The sequence below is a fragment of the Nansenia antarctica genome, assembly GCF_963989245.1.
Source record: "Nansenia antarctica genome assembly, chromosome: 3".
Classification (NCBI taxonomy): domain Eukaryota; kingdom Metazoa; phylum Chordata; class Actinopteri; order Argentiniformes; family Microstomatidae; genus Nansenia; species Nansenia antarctica.
In genome coordinates, this window is record NC_137688.1 from 78633142 (window position 1) to 78649471 (window position 16330).

A 16330-nucleotide genomic window follows, 5' to 3' on the forward strand; every position below is an offset into this window, starting at 1 on the left:
ATACACTTGAATGGTTTCTGAACATTTTTGGACTAGGTCATGAAGCCTCTGCTTACTATTCGAGGATTCTAGTGGCCTCAGACCCAAACATATGGTCTCTTAAACTAACATGGGAAATAGACTTAAATGTATCATTTACAGAGGCAGAATGGGGAAGAATTCTCAAGAATGGGAAAAAAATGTCAAGGGAACTCCGAACGAGACTGATCCAATTCAAGATTATTAACAGAATCTACTGGACACCATCCAGGCTACATAGAGTGGGTCTGGTCGACAGTTCGGAGTGCTGGAGGTGTAGTGACAGGAATGGTACTCTAGTGCATATGCTTTGGGGATGTCCAAAAACCCAGGAGTTTTGGCTAGCCATCCATGGTTATCTGGAAAAAATTGTCGGCCTTGACATTCCGTTCACCCCCAGTCTTTTTATTTTGGGTGACCCCACAGCATTAAGTGAGGTGACTCCACCACTCGCCAATTGGATCCAGACCGCGTTAATGCTAGGACGGAAACTATTAGTTAAAGAGTGGAAGGCCTCATCAGCACCAGCACCGTCTCTGTGGCACATTTCTCTTGGGCAGCTGGCAGTCCTAGAACAATTATCATATAGGCTGCTAGATAAGGTGGAGGAATATCGCTTGAAATGGGGGCAGTATCACTCATATATTGAGAAATAATGGCAACTCCAGCTCATGTAAATAGCAATATTTTTATTTATTTTATTTAATTATAAGTAGCAATATCCCAAATGTAAAAAGTGAAAGTAAACTGCTATAAGTATGATTGTTAGACAATGCTGTAGATTAACATTGCTGTACATCACATTTATGTTTTGTTGTGTCTATTTTTTGTCTTTTTAATTTATTGTTCAATGTCAACTGTTACGTGTGATGGATGTTTGTTCATTGTCTGTTAATTGAAAATAATAAAACAAAAAAAACTATTAATCATAAAAAAAAATACCTGAAGTGCTGGTAACTCTTCATATTTGGGAGCACTCGGAAGTAGCCATGGAGATGCTTATGCCAGTCGTAGCTTTCAACACACACTGTGCCATCCTCCAGTCCTACAAGCTGGGGGATGTTCACTTGCTTCACAGGAGAGCTGTCGCTCACAACCCTGGCAATATCTGACAGTGTGTCCACTCTTGTCTTTCGAAAGCACTGCTTGATCAGTCCAAAGCACCAGTCAGGGCCAAACTTTGTGTGACCTGCAATCAGGAAGTGGAGGCCAAGCTTCAGGTGAAGCTTGTGAATAGTACGCCAGGCACAGTACCATAGCACATAATTGTTCTTATTTTGCCCACTGCAGTTATCACAATGAAGGTCGATGTTTGTTTCTCCGACTCCATAGTTATTGAAGAAGTGATTGATGTAATTGATGACGGCATTGCTGCCTTTACTTGATGACATCCCTTCATCAATTAGGTAATTTACTTGCTTAGGCATGCCTTCACACGAGACACCAAAAAGGCCACACTTGCGTGGAGTCAAAAAATACATGGGCCCAGGCTGATGAGGGTCAGTAGGAAAGTGCACCTAAGAGAGAAGGAGAGATTAGATACATAAAAATCAACATCTGCCTACTTAGGCAGTAGTAGTGTGTTTTGGTACACCAAATCAGAAGTGTCATAGGATGAACTTATTCTCACCTGTTGTGCAAAATCAAAACTGTAGTGCATTGTGATCTGCTTGCTTGCAGGCCTGGAGGTGCCTAGAGACAGATCCAAATCTTGACAGGTCCTGGCACAGGCAGCATTCATGCGCTGGTATAGAGAACGCTCCTTCGCAACAAGGTCAAGATGCTGTTGCTGCTTTTTCATCTGGGCTGATTTCACCTCGTCAGGCAGATTGGCAGTTCGCCGCAGCTGATAGTTGTTTTTCTGGCACTGCCAGCACAGATCTGTGCGGGGTTTGGTGCTGGTTATCTGTGGCAGCAATGATACTCGCCTGCAAATACATCATTTTTATGAGTAGGAGATTAAATACATTACCGTTCATTACAAAAGCATTTCATTTTTCTATTACACTTCAGAACATGAGTGTTATACACAACTTTTACACATACCAAGCTTTTCCACAGCAACTTTGTAGAGACGCCAAACAGAGGCTTTGGTGACATTAGTTGGCAGCAACTTTGCACTCAAGTCTCTGTGACCAGGGTGCCTGCCAGGGAGGACAATGGCGTGGTCTTCGGCAAAGTTCATGATGAACGCCACCACTCTTTTGATGTCTTCAGTGTTGAGGAAGTTTTTGTTTGTTCGCTCACGTTTCTTCCTCTGGCGTGGTACTGCACCATTCTCCTTGTAGGACTGGGCAATGGATTGCAGAAGGTTTTTGCTGATCCTGAAAAAAACTGGTGTTAATAGGTGCTAAGAGGTGCTAATCTGATTGATGAATGCTGTCCTACCCCAACACACACACGCACACACACATTTGAATACTTTATTTGGTTCCACAAATTATATTATACAAACAGGGAATCAAATATTTCGGGGCTAAGCAGCACTGAATACTTAAGGGTACACATAACACCTCCTTCTCCACACGGCCAAGCTGCCAATAATAGCTGAGACAGAGCAAAATTTGGCAACCTGTTTGGCCTTTCTTTTAGACATTGCAGCAATTCTCAGACCCCTCATGGTGCATTTATATACATGGCCCAGACTTCCAAATACAAGTATGCTGAATTTGCACTTGTAATAAAAATATATTATATATTTATATTTTTATTAGATGTGCTTTGGTCGACATGACGTGACGTGCAATATTGGTGTGAAGTGTTTGGCACTGTGTGCCCATATTCTGTGTATGACACAATATTTACAGTGATATCTTTATCCTACCTATGCTTGTGTACTGTAAAATAAATTCTGATTCTGATTGAATACTTTTTTGTATCATTAAAAGACAGTAACAATAACAGTTACAACAACCATAAATAATAATAAGCTGGGTAATTAGCTTAGGTAATACCTTGCTAGGTAATAATGTTATAGCTGTATAACCCAGTGACTAACAATGACAGGTATTGACAGCTGATAGCTGTCAATCTAGAGGGGGAGTGGTTGGGGGTGGGGTTAACCAGCCATTGTTACCGCCCATTACCTGCCTGTGTGAAGGTGTGAAAAAGTCAAAAATCTTTGAAGGCCGTTTTCTCAGGATTTAGTTTTCAGGGTTAACACGTTTCAAATACTCATGTCGTCTTCAATTTTTTCCCAATTTCTATGTATGACACATCATTTGAAAGCTTACAATCTGTAGTTTAAGCATATGTAAAAAACAGAAAAATGACTTTGCCCCCTACATGATCATTCCACCAGATCGCGTCACATATATAGGGAACAGGTAGACAGGTGATTGGTTGACAGGACAGGAACACAGGTGGACTTGATGATGGATGATTAACAGGGAGACAATCAAGGGATCACGAACACCTGGGAGAGAGAGAGAGAGACACAGACACAAACACAAAGCAAAAACAGACAGGGACGTAACAGTTAGCCTATTTGCTTTGCATGAAAAAGTAATAGCAATCTGCTTTCACACAGCCATAGAATTTGAAAAGTTTTAAGGAGAGTGGACGCCGAGTTTGTCTATGCTGCCATGTTACCGGTGGTGGGCGGAGTCAGTCGAGTAGCCTATTTCAAAAGCTTTAATCTGGATCGGAATGATCCGGATTCTGTTTTGCTAGGATCAGATCATATGTTTGATCTGATTTTGAGTAGTATGGGAAATCAGCGATCATCTAGATTTTTTTAATGTACTGGGCCCAGGTGATAAGCCAAAAACGGTCTGTCTGACTGGACCGTTTCTCTTGGGCAGGTAGGGCCATACAACGAAAGACCACCGGGTGGCAGCATACGTTTGGAGCAACAGAGCTGACCCACACCTGGAAAGGGTGTGAGGGGACGGGCGCGTGAAGCAGCGGGAAAGGGTGTGAGGGGACGGGCGCGTGAAGCAGCGGGCTGGACAAACACGGAGCAGCTGTCAGGAGATGGAAGCTGGTCTGTAATGTACATACAGATTCATACATAAACTACAGAATTACAGTGTTTGATCGCATGCTAGTCATCGTGTAAAACCCACATGAATTACTATTCATATTACAGCTGTCATTTCATTTACTCACAAAGTAGTTTTGTTGACTTCAGCTCGCTAGCTAGTTGCTAGTAGCCAGCTAGCTTGACAACTTGCTAGCAGCAGCAGCTCATTTACGTTTTTCTTTTTTGTTCACGTTTTTCTTTTTTGTTTCTTAGCTAGTCAGTAGTTACTAGTCAGTAGTTACTAGTCAGTAGTTACTAGTCAGTAGTTACTAGTCAGTAGTTACTAGTCAGTGAATTGGAGGGACCATCGTGACCACCATGTCCACTGGCAGCAAGACCAGAGCTCGTAGGAGGGCTAGGTAAGTTTGCAAGACAATCAGTGACACATCAACATTTCCCCAGGAACTTGGCTAGATATGGTAAAGAAGAAGAACTAGTGAAAGGCTACTCCAGCCTATTCAGCTTGACATAATAGCTCTAAAGCAGGCAGCATTGCATGGTAGATGGTCAAGGCCAATGAATGTATAAACTAGATGTGTCACCAATAGGTTAGGATGTCTCTACTCCCTCTCCCCCCTCTCCTCTTGATCTCCTTTCAGCATTGTTGCTTGGCAACAGACATCCTGGGATGGGAGCTTGGGTAGGGCTTTGACAGTGTCCGAATTGTCAGACCAAAAGGGTTGTTTGTTATACTAAAACATAGAATTTCTGCTTAAAATTGTATACATTAGTCCTCTTGAAAAATGTTCCCTCATTATTGTTTAACTTGGGCTATTGGATATAACAGTTATTAACATTAATTAACCATACAACTCTTGGTCTTGATTTTTCAGTGGAACCATAGACCATACACTGTGCAAGGGCAAGGAATGCATGGAGTTAAAATATCACAAAACATTGCAGAAAGTGAAGTGGTCCAGGAAAGAGGTAATGTTTTACCCCATAGAGTTGATTTATGTTGTAACCTTTTCTTGATATTCAGTTCAGGGTAGGAAAATAAGCTCATACTTTTTAAAAATGTATTGAATATTTATTTTAATAGAGAGTCCCATTGAGACCAGGGTCTCTCTTACAAGGGAGCCCTGCATAAGCATAATTTACAGTGACATATATACACAATTCCAACATTATAAAACACAGGGAAACATTTTCAACAGAGATCAACATTTAATGAAAAGTTAATACAGTGACACATGTCCCAGAGCTGGTTATCTCGAACCAGAGGAAGGTAGGGATCAGTTAGGGGTTTATGCTACATTCAAGTACTCCTCAAAAATTGGTAATTTAAGCATTTTCAACTCAGAAACCTGTGAACCTTTGAGATCTCTAAATTCCCATATTTGGCACTAATCTCAGAATTAGTCAACAGAGAGCTCTACGCTAAATCCAATGCTAAGTCTTGGTGGGAAGCTCAGAGTTTCAGAGGAGCATTTGAATGCACCATGGACATGGAATGGAACTGAATGTGTTTGACACACGTGTTTGCTACCATTCCTTATTCCATTTCATGCATTACAATGAGCCCGTCCTCCGATTTCTACCTCCATCAACCTCCACTGTAGTCTTCCTACGCATTTCTCTGGTTCAGAGTATCTGTATTCATCTCTTGATTTCAAGGATGAGAAGCTGAAGAGGCTGGTGGAGCAGGATGAAGACTATGACTGGAGTCTTATTGCAGATAAATTCAAGGTAAACAAACATTGTGTAACACCAGTGGAGGCTTGTGGAGGTAGAAATCAGAGGACAGGCTCATAGTAATACATGGAATGGAATGAGGAAAGGTATCAAACACAACATTCCATGCATTACAATGAGCCCGTCCTCTCCGCCTACCTCCACCAGCCTGCCCTGTGTGACACAGTTCACAGGCAAACTGTCTTTTAATAAATAAACAGCTGCATAATATTATATTATACAGAAACACTAGCAACTAATATCTGTTAGTTGTCTGTTTGACTGTCATAAAGCTTGGAAATATTAAGTTGTCGTCCTAGGCTGGTTATTTGTTCACAATCTGCGCATGCGTGTGTGTGTGTGTGTGTAATGTAGAAGACTCCGACTCACGTTCTACCATTTTCTTTACATTCCTCTCCTCCGACAGAGAAGGTCCGACATCCAGTGTCAGCAACGGTGGCAGAATGTTCTGAACCCAGAGCTGGTGAAGGGACCGTGGACCAAGGAAGAGGACCAGAGGGTGAAGACACACATCAACATCGACTTTCTTTCACTCTTCACGTCTGTCTACTCAATGTTCATCAGTCACATACTACTCAAGGGCGGGTTTCCCCCGGACACACTAACGTTCTTTTTAAACCAAGTCTAGGACTAGAATCACCCTTCCGATGGAGAACTCTCCCATAGATACAGCAATGAAATTATTCTGAAGATGCTTGTTTTTAAGCAGGCGTAGGCATAGGCCTGTGGAGGCTGGTGGAGGTAGAAATCGGGAGAACCGTCTCACGTGTTTGATACCGTGCCTCCTTCCATCCCATGCATTACGACGAGCCCATCCTCCGACTTGTACCTCCACCAGCCTCCCCCCTGGTATAGGCTTAATCTAGGCCCAGATCAAACAAAAACAGCCCCGTTAACCTTTGTGTTCTCCTCCACTCCCAGGTCACCAAGTTGGTCCAGAAGTACGGCCCCAGGAGCTGGTCCGTCATTGCCAAACACCTCCACGGGCGGATCGGCAAGCAGTGTAGGGAGCGCTGGCACAACCACCTGAACCCCGAGGTGAAGAAATCCTGCTGGACCTACTACGAGGACATGATCATCTACAAAGCCCACAAACGGCTCGGGAACCGCTGGGCGGAGATCTCCAAGCTGCTGTCTGGCAGGTAGTGGCAGGGTTCAGGTTTACACCAGGTAGGGGCAGGGTTCAGGTAGGGGCAGGGTTCAGGTTTACACCAGGTAGGGGCAGGGTTCAGGTAGGGGCAGGGTTCAGATAGGGGCAGGGTTCAGGTTTACACCTGTGTGTGTGTGTGTGTGTGTGTGTGTGTGTGTGTGTGCGCGCGCCTCTGTCACAGGACCGACAACTCCATAAAGAACCACTGGAACTCCACCATGCGGAGGAAGGTGGAGACCGAGGGCTACCTGCAGGAAGGCCCCTTCTCCCGCGCCTACAGGGGCAAGGCACCAATCAGGAGGAAGACCAAGCCTATCTCCCCTACGGGCCTCCTGCACAGCAGCCACAACCACAACCATAACCACAACCACAACCACTACCTCATGACCCAACCCACAAAGGTGATCACTGATCAGGGGTAGAGGTAGAAGTCTGAGGACGGGCTCATTACCCACTTGAACGGAACCGCTGCTCACACATCAGTGCTATTTATCAGTCGGCACAAAATAAATGGACATATAGAAGAAAATGTAATGAATAAAATCGAGGTTCAGTTCAACATCGAAGATGAAAGGACAGGATTTTGCTTTGTTTTCTCAGTTGAATGTCAGACTGTCTGTTTTTCATGTGACTCATGCTTTTGTGTTGTAAATGTGTGTTGTGATAGATTTCAGGATACCCGCTCGGCCTGTTGGACGACCAGTATGTTGACAGTGACCCTGAGACATCTGTCTTTGACCTGGTCAGTGTTCCTTCACTTTTTCCTGCTCTCTCTCTCTATCACTCTCTCGCTATCGTGTTTTTCTTTTTCTCGCTCTCTCTGTCATTCGATCTCGCTCTCTCTCTATTACTGTCTTATCTCTCTATCTGTCTCTCACTCTTTATCTCTTTTGTTCTTTCTTTCTCTCTATCGGTCTCTCTCACTTGCTCTCTCTCTCTCTCACACACACACCCCTTGCACTACTCTCTCCCCCCCATGTTCCCTCTCTAAAACTCCCTCAGTTCATCTCCACCATGCACACATGATCACATGACCACAACCACACCAGAGGGCCTCCATGTAGAGGAGCTGCTCTGTGGCCCAGCCGCATGTGAAAGAGAGTGTTTGTTTAATGGGTTGTTTTTCTTTTTCCTCTGCTCTGTATGTCTATGTCTCTCTCTCTCTCTCTCTCTCTCTCTCTCTCTCTCTCTCTCTCTCTCTCTCTCTCTCTCTCTCTCTCTCTCTCTCTCTCTCTCTCTCTCTCTCTCTCTCTCTCTCTCTCTCTCTCTCTCTCTCTCTCTCACACACACACACTCTCGCTCTCTTTCACTCCCTGGCCCTCTTAGCTGCCCCTCACCCTCCTGCTGTCCCGTTGTCTACCTTTCCCCAATGTCAAAACAATGTCATCCTTCCTCCCCCTCCTCTCTCCCCCTCTCTCTCTCTTTCCATCCCTCCCCTCCGTTCCCCCTTCCCTCCCTGTCTCTCCCCCAGCCTATGGAGGGCTGCTGCAGTTGGTCCAGCAGCCTGACGGAGGAGGCTGTGAGCCTGGTCAACTCCACCCTGAGCTGCCTGGGGGACCAGAGTCTGGAGGTCCACCTGGGAGGCTCTGTCTACACACCCGTCTACCCCAGCAGGTACCTGGAGGCGGAGGCCAGCGCTGTGCTCTCCTCCCTGCAGACCATCCCGGGGTTCGCTGAAACCCTGGAGCTCATCGACTCGGTCAGTCCTCGTCCTCTTTCTCCTCCTTCTTCTTCTCCTCCTCCTCCACTTCCTTCTTCTTCTCCTCTTCCTCTTTTTCCTCGTCCTCCTCTTCCTGTTCCCATTCTTTCTCCTCTCCTTCTCTTCCTCAGCCATCATCTCCTCCTCCTCCCACACTTCTGTAGATCTGATATGATTGGATAGGCATAAACAAAATGGTAGTAGCTTCCACAATTTATGTTTGCCAGAGACTTTTGGCTATATTTTGTTGATAGCAAAGCATAATACATAATATAGCAATTACATAATATTGATAATCTGAGTCCAATGTAATTATCACTGTGTGTAAAGAATTGTTGAGTCTGTACCTATTAAGGGCAAGAAAGGTCAAATAGAATTAATCGAATGAGGAATCGTTTAACACTAGAACAGTTACACTAGAACAGTTTTACCTACTAAAAGAGCCGCCTCAGGGGTCAAATGTGGCTCTTTACAATGCTCAAGCTGCTATTCACTAGTTGGCCGCTTGTAAATTAACCTGCTTCCTACACAAAAAAAGGGCTAAATAGCTTTCTATTAGCTTATCCTGATTTGATTTTGAAAATGTAAGGATACTGGGTAGTAGAACGCACATATCTAGGAAAAGTCATGAAAGGAGGGTCCTGAAATTCGATCGAGCGCAAAGATATAAACATTTGTTTTAGTCACAGGGGTCAAATGACCCCTTATGGCTGTTGACCACCGGTCATCACAAATCAATGACAACCTGACAACAGGACACAGGAAAAAGGGTGGGAGCTCTGCTTTTCATAGCATCCTAAAAACCACAGTGTTTTAAATTAGGAGCTGTTGATAAGGAGACCACCGACCACCATTCATCTTATTACATCTAAACTGATGACATCACAGTTTTGACACCAGACATTCCACAGAGCTCACAGCCATTTGTCTCCCGGGGGGATGGTAAACTTAAGAAGATTGGGGCAGAATTGAAATCGTCCCACTTCAATCCTGTCAGATCGACCCAACAGGTCCCTAGTCCCATAGGGCCACCGCTGTTCTAGACAGGGCCAGAGAGAACCAATCATACCTGTCATTGTTGTCATGGTCCCTCTCTACAGGACCCTGTAGCCTGGAGCGAGGTGGCGGAGGAAGTGACCTCGCCACTGAAACAGGAAGCTACGCCCCTGCCCTTCGGCGACATGCAGGAAGTACCCGGTTATGAGCTGTGTGACGACTCCGACGACAACTGTGTGACCACAACCGACCTGAGCAGGAGCTACATAGAGCTCCTGTCCTCCTTCTCCCCCTCCATGTCCAGGCTGAGCACCTCTCACTACACCCTGACGAGCAAGGGCCACAGCAGCACCTCCTTCCTGGATTACAGTGACTCGTCTCCCCAGCTGACCCCCACCAAGACCGTGGCCTTCTCTCCTTCTCAGGTAGGACCACCTCCTCATCTGGGCTGGTCGTCTCACCTGGGGTCACCTGGGGTTAGACCATCTGGCCCAGATTAAGACCCTTAGTCCTGGATTTAGAGAGTCTTCATCAAGTCTGGGGAAAAACAATCTTGGCTTAAATCTTTAATGTTTTTGTCTTGTCTGGTGATATTTGAAGAGAAATGAAAAACAGTTTTCACCCACCCCAAAAAAAGCAAAGGTTTCTAAACTACAATGAGTGATTCCTTTCTTGTGTTAACGTTTTCTTTGTGTGTGTGTAGTTCTTCAACGTGTGTGGAGGTGAGGACCTGAACCTGGACGACCCGGCCCTCACCTCCACCCCGGTGTGTGACCACACCACCCCCCCCCTCCACAAGGACCTCACCCCCAAATACCACAAACATAATGCAGGGTGAGTGTATTCAACAAACCAACCAACCAACCAACCAACCAATCCATCAACCAATAAATGAATGTATTTGTATAACACATGTTGTACACGATTGCAAATACACTGTCTAACAAAGCTGTACTAAACCAGGGAAGTTCTATTTTGATGAACTATGAACTATTATATGAAATATTTTAAACATGACAAGTGTACGTACTTGCACGTATGTGTGCGTGTGTTCTGTCCATGTTGTGAAGGTTCCAGACCTCCAAGGTCAGGAAAGCCATCATGCTTCCCACACCACAGACCCCCACACCCTTCAAGACCACCACTGCCACTCAGGAGAAGATGCACGGCCCGATGAAACTGATGGTGCGTTCATATTCTACCTGAATAACCACTAAATGTCCTTAGATTAGTGGTTTCTTATGGTTATTGATATGGTTGTCTTCCTCTTGTCTGTTTGTTTTTTTGTTTGTGTGTGTGTGTGTGTGTGTGTGTGTGTGTGTGTTTGTGTGCGTGTGTGTGTGTGTGTGCGTGTGTGTGTGTGTGTGTGTGTTTGTGTGCGTGTGTGTGTGTGTGTGTGTTTGTGTGTGCGTGTGTGCGCGTGTGCGCGTGTGTGTGTGTGTGTGTGTGTGTGTGTGTCCGGTGCAGCGGGTGGGCTACCTGGAGGAAGATTTTAAGAAGGTGTCGATAGAGGAGACTGAAGTGGAGGTGCTGATACATGTAGATTCACACAATGACTTCTACTCCTGGACACAAGAGGTAGGCATCTTTATCTGTACATTAAGTAATGTAGTAATAGCTGTGTGTAATATCCAGCCCTCTGATTGGCGGTTAAATACAGCCCTTTGATTGGCTGTAATATCCAGCCCTCTGATTGGTTGTTATATACAGACAACAATCCCGGGACCACCATCCCATCAGAGCTGCACCTGGACCTGGACCCAGCACGCAGCAGCAGCAGCAGCAGCAGCCAGGCTGTGAGTGGAGGCTGGTGGAGGGAGAAATCAGAGGACGGGGCTCATTGTCGGCTCATGCATGGGACGGAACGAGAAATGGTATCAAACACATTCTGATTCCGTTCCATGCATTACAATGAGCCTGGCCTCCGATTGTCTACCTCCTCCAGACATTTCATAATCACAGAAAAAAATGCTGCTTTCTTCATGAAGTAGACTGTTCAACTTTATTAATTTGCGACCCCAGAATGTTCGCTGTTTCAAGGGTTTTGGTAGATCTAGAAGAGGGGAAGCTTCGTAATAGAATTGAAGACGTCATGCAGTATAATAGACGTGGCTGAATCACAGGTTGTATTTCTCTGCCTTGCTGACTTTGAAGGACTGGTTGTCTTCCTCTGCTCCGTTAAAGCTCAAATGCTTTATTCCCCCCCCGGTGTCAGTCCTTGCTCCAAACAAAGTATACTTATGTACAGATCTTCTTGATCAGATGAAAAGAAAATGCCACAGGGTGTCCACATTAATTATAATGTCATGTTCAAAGGGGGAAAAAAAGGCTGATTCTTTGACTGGTTGTTTTTTCTGGTTTATGATGATGATGATGATGATGATGATGATGATGATGTTCTTGTTGTTGTTGTTGTTGTTGTTGTTGTGTACAGGTGAGTGTTGAGTGGAAGGCGGTGATGTTTGGGAAGACGGACGACCAGCTGAGCATGACAGAGCAGGCCAGGAAGTACCTCACTAACGAAGTTACACATAATATGATGAATGATATTTAGAATGTTTTTAGATTGAAGGTTTTTAGATTTAAGAATAATAATAAAATAATTATAAAATTTTAATAAATAAAATAATAATAACATTTTAATAATACAATTTTAATGCGGTTTAAAATAATAATAACATTTTAATAAATACAATAATAATATCATTTTAATAATACAATTTTAATGCGGTTTAAAATGTGGATGATCATTTTCATGTGGATGATCATATTGTGTTTTGATGAATTATTTCTTATTAGTTTTAGCCCGGTTACCATATCTAGGTTTTTAGGGAAGTAGATAAATGCTGTAAAAATACTCTGGAAAAAAAAATATGTTTGTTTTTCATTACTGTATATATTTCCATTTTATATGGCATAAGAATACTATGCATTGTATTGCATATCCAATCTCAGTCTGCCAACTCCTGCACATGTACCTCAATTTCAACAATAAAATCCTGTTGTTCACCTTGTTTGTGAAGAGATTTACTTAATCATCGAATTATATACATTTATACAACAGTTAGTTCCGACCAAGTCATTTGATTGGACAAGAGGCATTCCATGACTGCTGATATACAGTATAACAGCACTGGGACTTTTAACTATATGTATCACTCCGCCGCACAGATGTTCTACTAAATGACCGTTAATTAGACTACATGTTTGTGTTCAGGTTACTTGGCAACAGTCCATGAAATGAACTATTTTTTGTTTATTTTTATGATTAAATAAAAATAAACCTACGACCGAATCACAGCCGTGCTGATATTCAGTATAACACACTCCCTCTCGTGTGATATTGCTTAATTGTCTCACTTGAGGACTCATGAGTCAGTTCAATAAATTCAGTTAAACAGACATTTAGGAGGGAAGGAGGAGGGTATTGGTTTCACAATGGCAGTTATTTTATTAAAGTGTCACATCACTCCCGTGGAAGTCTGTTTGGTGTGACTAGTGATAATTGGGGTTGAGACTAAAGGGACCTTCCTGCTTCCTCCATCACCAGCCTGATCATAACCCACCAGTTCATCCTTGCTGTGATCAATCATAATGAGTAAGAATTGAAGGAACATCAAGAGTTGGACAGTGGCGATTCTAGAGATTTATACATGGGGTGGCAAGCAGATATTTTAGTGTGGCCATCATTTTGATAAGTGGCTATCTTAATGTCTTACATTTATGTATATTTATCATCCCTTACAGCCTGTTCTACATATAGAACTAGTGTGTGCATGTGTACAGGTTTCTCTCTCATCCAGTAAATTATTACAAAGACATAGGTTTGTGGGAGAAAAAAACGTTTTATTATCTCTTTCATTCTGAGACAATAAACAAGGAACATGAACAATGCGCGCTGAACTTGATCGTCAGAACAAACAAGAATGAGAGGTTTCATGTCCAAGCAAGACCTTGAAAAACTCATCCATGCATTTGTTTGGAGTAGACTTGAGTATTGTAGTCTACTAACAGGCCTATCTAAAGGAGCTGTTCGTAAATTGCAGCTCATCCAAAACACCGCTGCTAGGGTCCTAACAAAAACAAAGAACTTTGAACACATTACACCAATCCTGAGATCCCTGCACTGGCTACCAAAAAAAAACATCTTACTATGCTCCTCTTGCTGTATTTTTAAATAATGTAAAGCACTTTGAATTGCCCCTGTTGTATAAGTGCTATACAAATAAACTTGCCTTGCCACAAAATCTGCTATTAAAAATAAATAAATAAATAAATAAATACATTTACAAAAGCTGAATGCGACGATTGCTATGCTGTGCAGCAAATCGCTTCACAAACTCATCCAAATTCAGAGCTTTTGCACGTTTAGACTCAATGCTGAGAACTGCAATACTTGTTAATCTATTCTCTGCCATGGTAGAGCGCAGGTGATTCTTTATTATTTTAAGAGTTGAAAAACTCCTCTCACATGCTGCACTGGTGACCGGCAATACTACAGCTATTTTACATAATCTGAACATCTCCAAGAAAACCATCCTGTATGGATCCAAAAAATTAACTAATTCCATTAAACTGGAGGGACTTTGTTTTCCATTTGTTGCTTGTTGATCCAACAATCTTCTAATCTGCTGCAGTTCCAGTTTAAGGTTATCTACATTTGATCCATATGCATTTGCTAAAAGATTAACTGCCTCCTCATTCAAAAAGCTGCTGCTGGATGGATTCAGTGCCTGGATACCCTGCATGATGTGACAGTTAAAGCTAGAGAATCGTCTTTGCATTTCACCAATCATGCAATCAATGACAGGATAAAATATTTTAGTTAGAAAAGACTTTTTGCTGTCTGGTATTGTGTGCTGTCCTAGTGTAGACGTGATAACACTACCTTTAAGTTTCTTTGTTATCCGTCTTGCCCTCTTATGAGTGTGAGTTGTAGAAATGTTACAACTTTCACAGGTGTTGAGTATTTCAATCCAAAGCTCATCAAAATATGTCTCAGTACGATCGTTTTTTAGAGTCTGTTGTAGTGTTTCAATTAGCTCAACAGCTTTAGTAAGGTCAAGCTGTGTTGACTGGAGCATATCTGACAAAAATCGGGTGTCACCTAGTACTTTTCTAAAAACTGTAAGGCATCCAATAAAATTCAGATCAATTTGAACCAGTAGCCCTCTTGCTTCAACAGCTCTGTCCGGATTGTCCTCATCTGAAATGTCTTCAAGTACTTGCATTAAAGCAGGCAACCTATCCATAACATTGCGACAAGCTAAATATCTGCAGGCCCATCGTGTATCGCTGAGCCGCTGGAGTTCCCTTGGTTCACCATCAAACATCTCCCTCTGCACCGCCAACCATTTGGGATGGACATAAGACCCTGATATAAATACATACAGTCGCTCTAACAATGAAAATAAATGTGCAGCGTCGGGTACAGATTTCACACTGTCCACTATCACTAAGTTTAAGCAGTGTGCACTGCAATGAACGTAAAATGCATGCTTGGCTACTTCTTTTATTCTGGCTTGGACACCAGAATGCTTCCCACTCATAGTTGATGCTCCATCGTAGCCTTGACCAACTAGGTTTTTCTTATATTCTAGCCCATGCTTCTCTAAACAGCCTATACTTTTTTCTGTTAAACTGGCAGCATCCAGTTTCTCTGCCTCTTGAAACTCCAGAAAACTCTCATGTACTACACCGTTATAGTAGTAACGAAGAACAAAAGACATCTGCTCTTTTTTCTTGACATCTTTCGTTTCATCCACTAGAACAGAAAACTGTGCACTCTCTTTGACCTCCTTTATGATCTCCTCTTGAACCATCCCTGCCAAACACTGGAGTATTTCATTTTGGATACTGCTGCATGTGTATTTAGCATTTTGAATGAATGGTCTTTATTGTCATTGCTATAGTACAGGTACCAAACAACGACATTTAGGAGGGGTGGCTCCCCTGGTGTTAGGAAAGAAAAGAAGAAAAAAAAAGGGAAGGAGCTGGTTTACATAAATAAATAAAGGCTATGTACACTATCCACTATACTATACTGTACAGATAGACGACTAGGGTTGTCATATTGCATATAGTGTTATTGCACATTCATTTGAAGTGTCGCAGTTTGCAGGCTAGAAATGTACATATTTGTGCCTCAGCACTACACCTGATTTTTTTTCAGTCCAGCAGCTGCCATCAATCCGTCCAGACTGTCCAGGGCCCAGAACCTAGGTCTTTGCTGTGTTCAGGGCCTGGATGGCCCTGGGGTAGAAGCTGTTCTTCAGTCTGTTTGTCCTTGCGGCCATGGTCCTGTACCGCCTTTTCGAGGGCAGCCGGGTAAAGTGTTTGTACCCAGGGTGGGTTGGGTCTCTGGAGATCTTGGAGGCCTTCCTGAGACAGCGTGTGTTGTACAGCTCTTCCAGAGAGGGGAGGGGGGCGCCGGTTTTTGGCTTGCTCTTCCATTCTTTTCTTTAAAAATGGGTCATGCTTGCATAGGATATCTAAAATCTCTAAGAAATTGCCTCTATTATCAGACTCAGGAGATTCCCTGTGACCCCGCTGGGAAATATTTTGAGTTGCTGTTAACAGCAGAACTTCACCTAGTGTTTTGATATATTTCTGATTTTCGATTACTTTTTTTCTGGACTCTTCATCCATCATTACTAACATTGATGTGTTTTTATCTATCATTTTCTTATTCTCTGTCCACGCAAACATTGCATTAACATGGCTCTCAGATTTAGCATGGAAACAAAAT

General features: G+C 43.2%; 1 protein-coding gene across 1 annotated transcript in view; it reads left to right on the top strand.

Annotated features, from left to right (window-relative positions):
• LOC308154449 (myb-related protein A-like) overlaps positions 1-12136 on the top strand; it is a gene marked incomplete at both ends in the record, with an annotated part of 13723 nt that extends 1587 nt beyond the window's left edge. The window contains 11 exons of the mRNA XM_080527609.1: positions 5660-5731; positions 6144-6236; positions 6659-6879; positions 7069-7288; positions 7555-7629; positions 8359-8586; positions 9687-10007; positions 10310-10416; positions 10653-10767; positions 11050-11160; positions 12017-12136. Coding sequence (XP_080383735.1) covers positions 5660-5731; positions 6144-6236; positions 6659-6879; positions 7069-7288; positions 7555-7629; positions 8359-8586; positions 9687-10007; positions 10310-10416; positions 10653-10767; positions 11050-11160; positions 12017-12136 — 1683 coding nt within the window. The remainder of the gene's footprint in view (positions 1-5659; positions 5732-6143; positions 6237-6658; positions 6880-7068; positions 7289-7554; positions 7630-8358; positions 8587-9686; positions 10008-10309; positions 10417-10652; positions 10768-11049; positions 11161-12016) is intronic.
• Positions 12137-16330: the final 4194 nt, after the last annotated feature.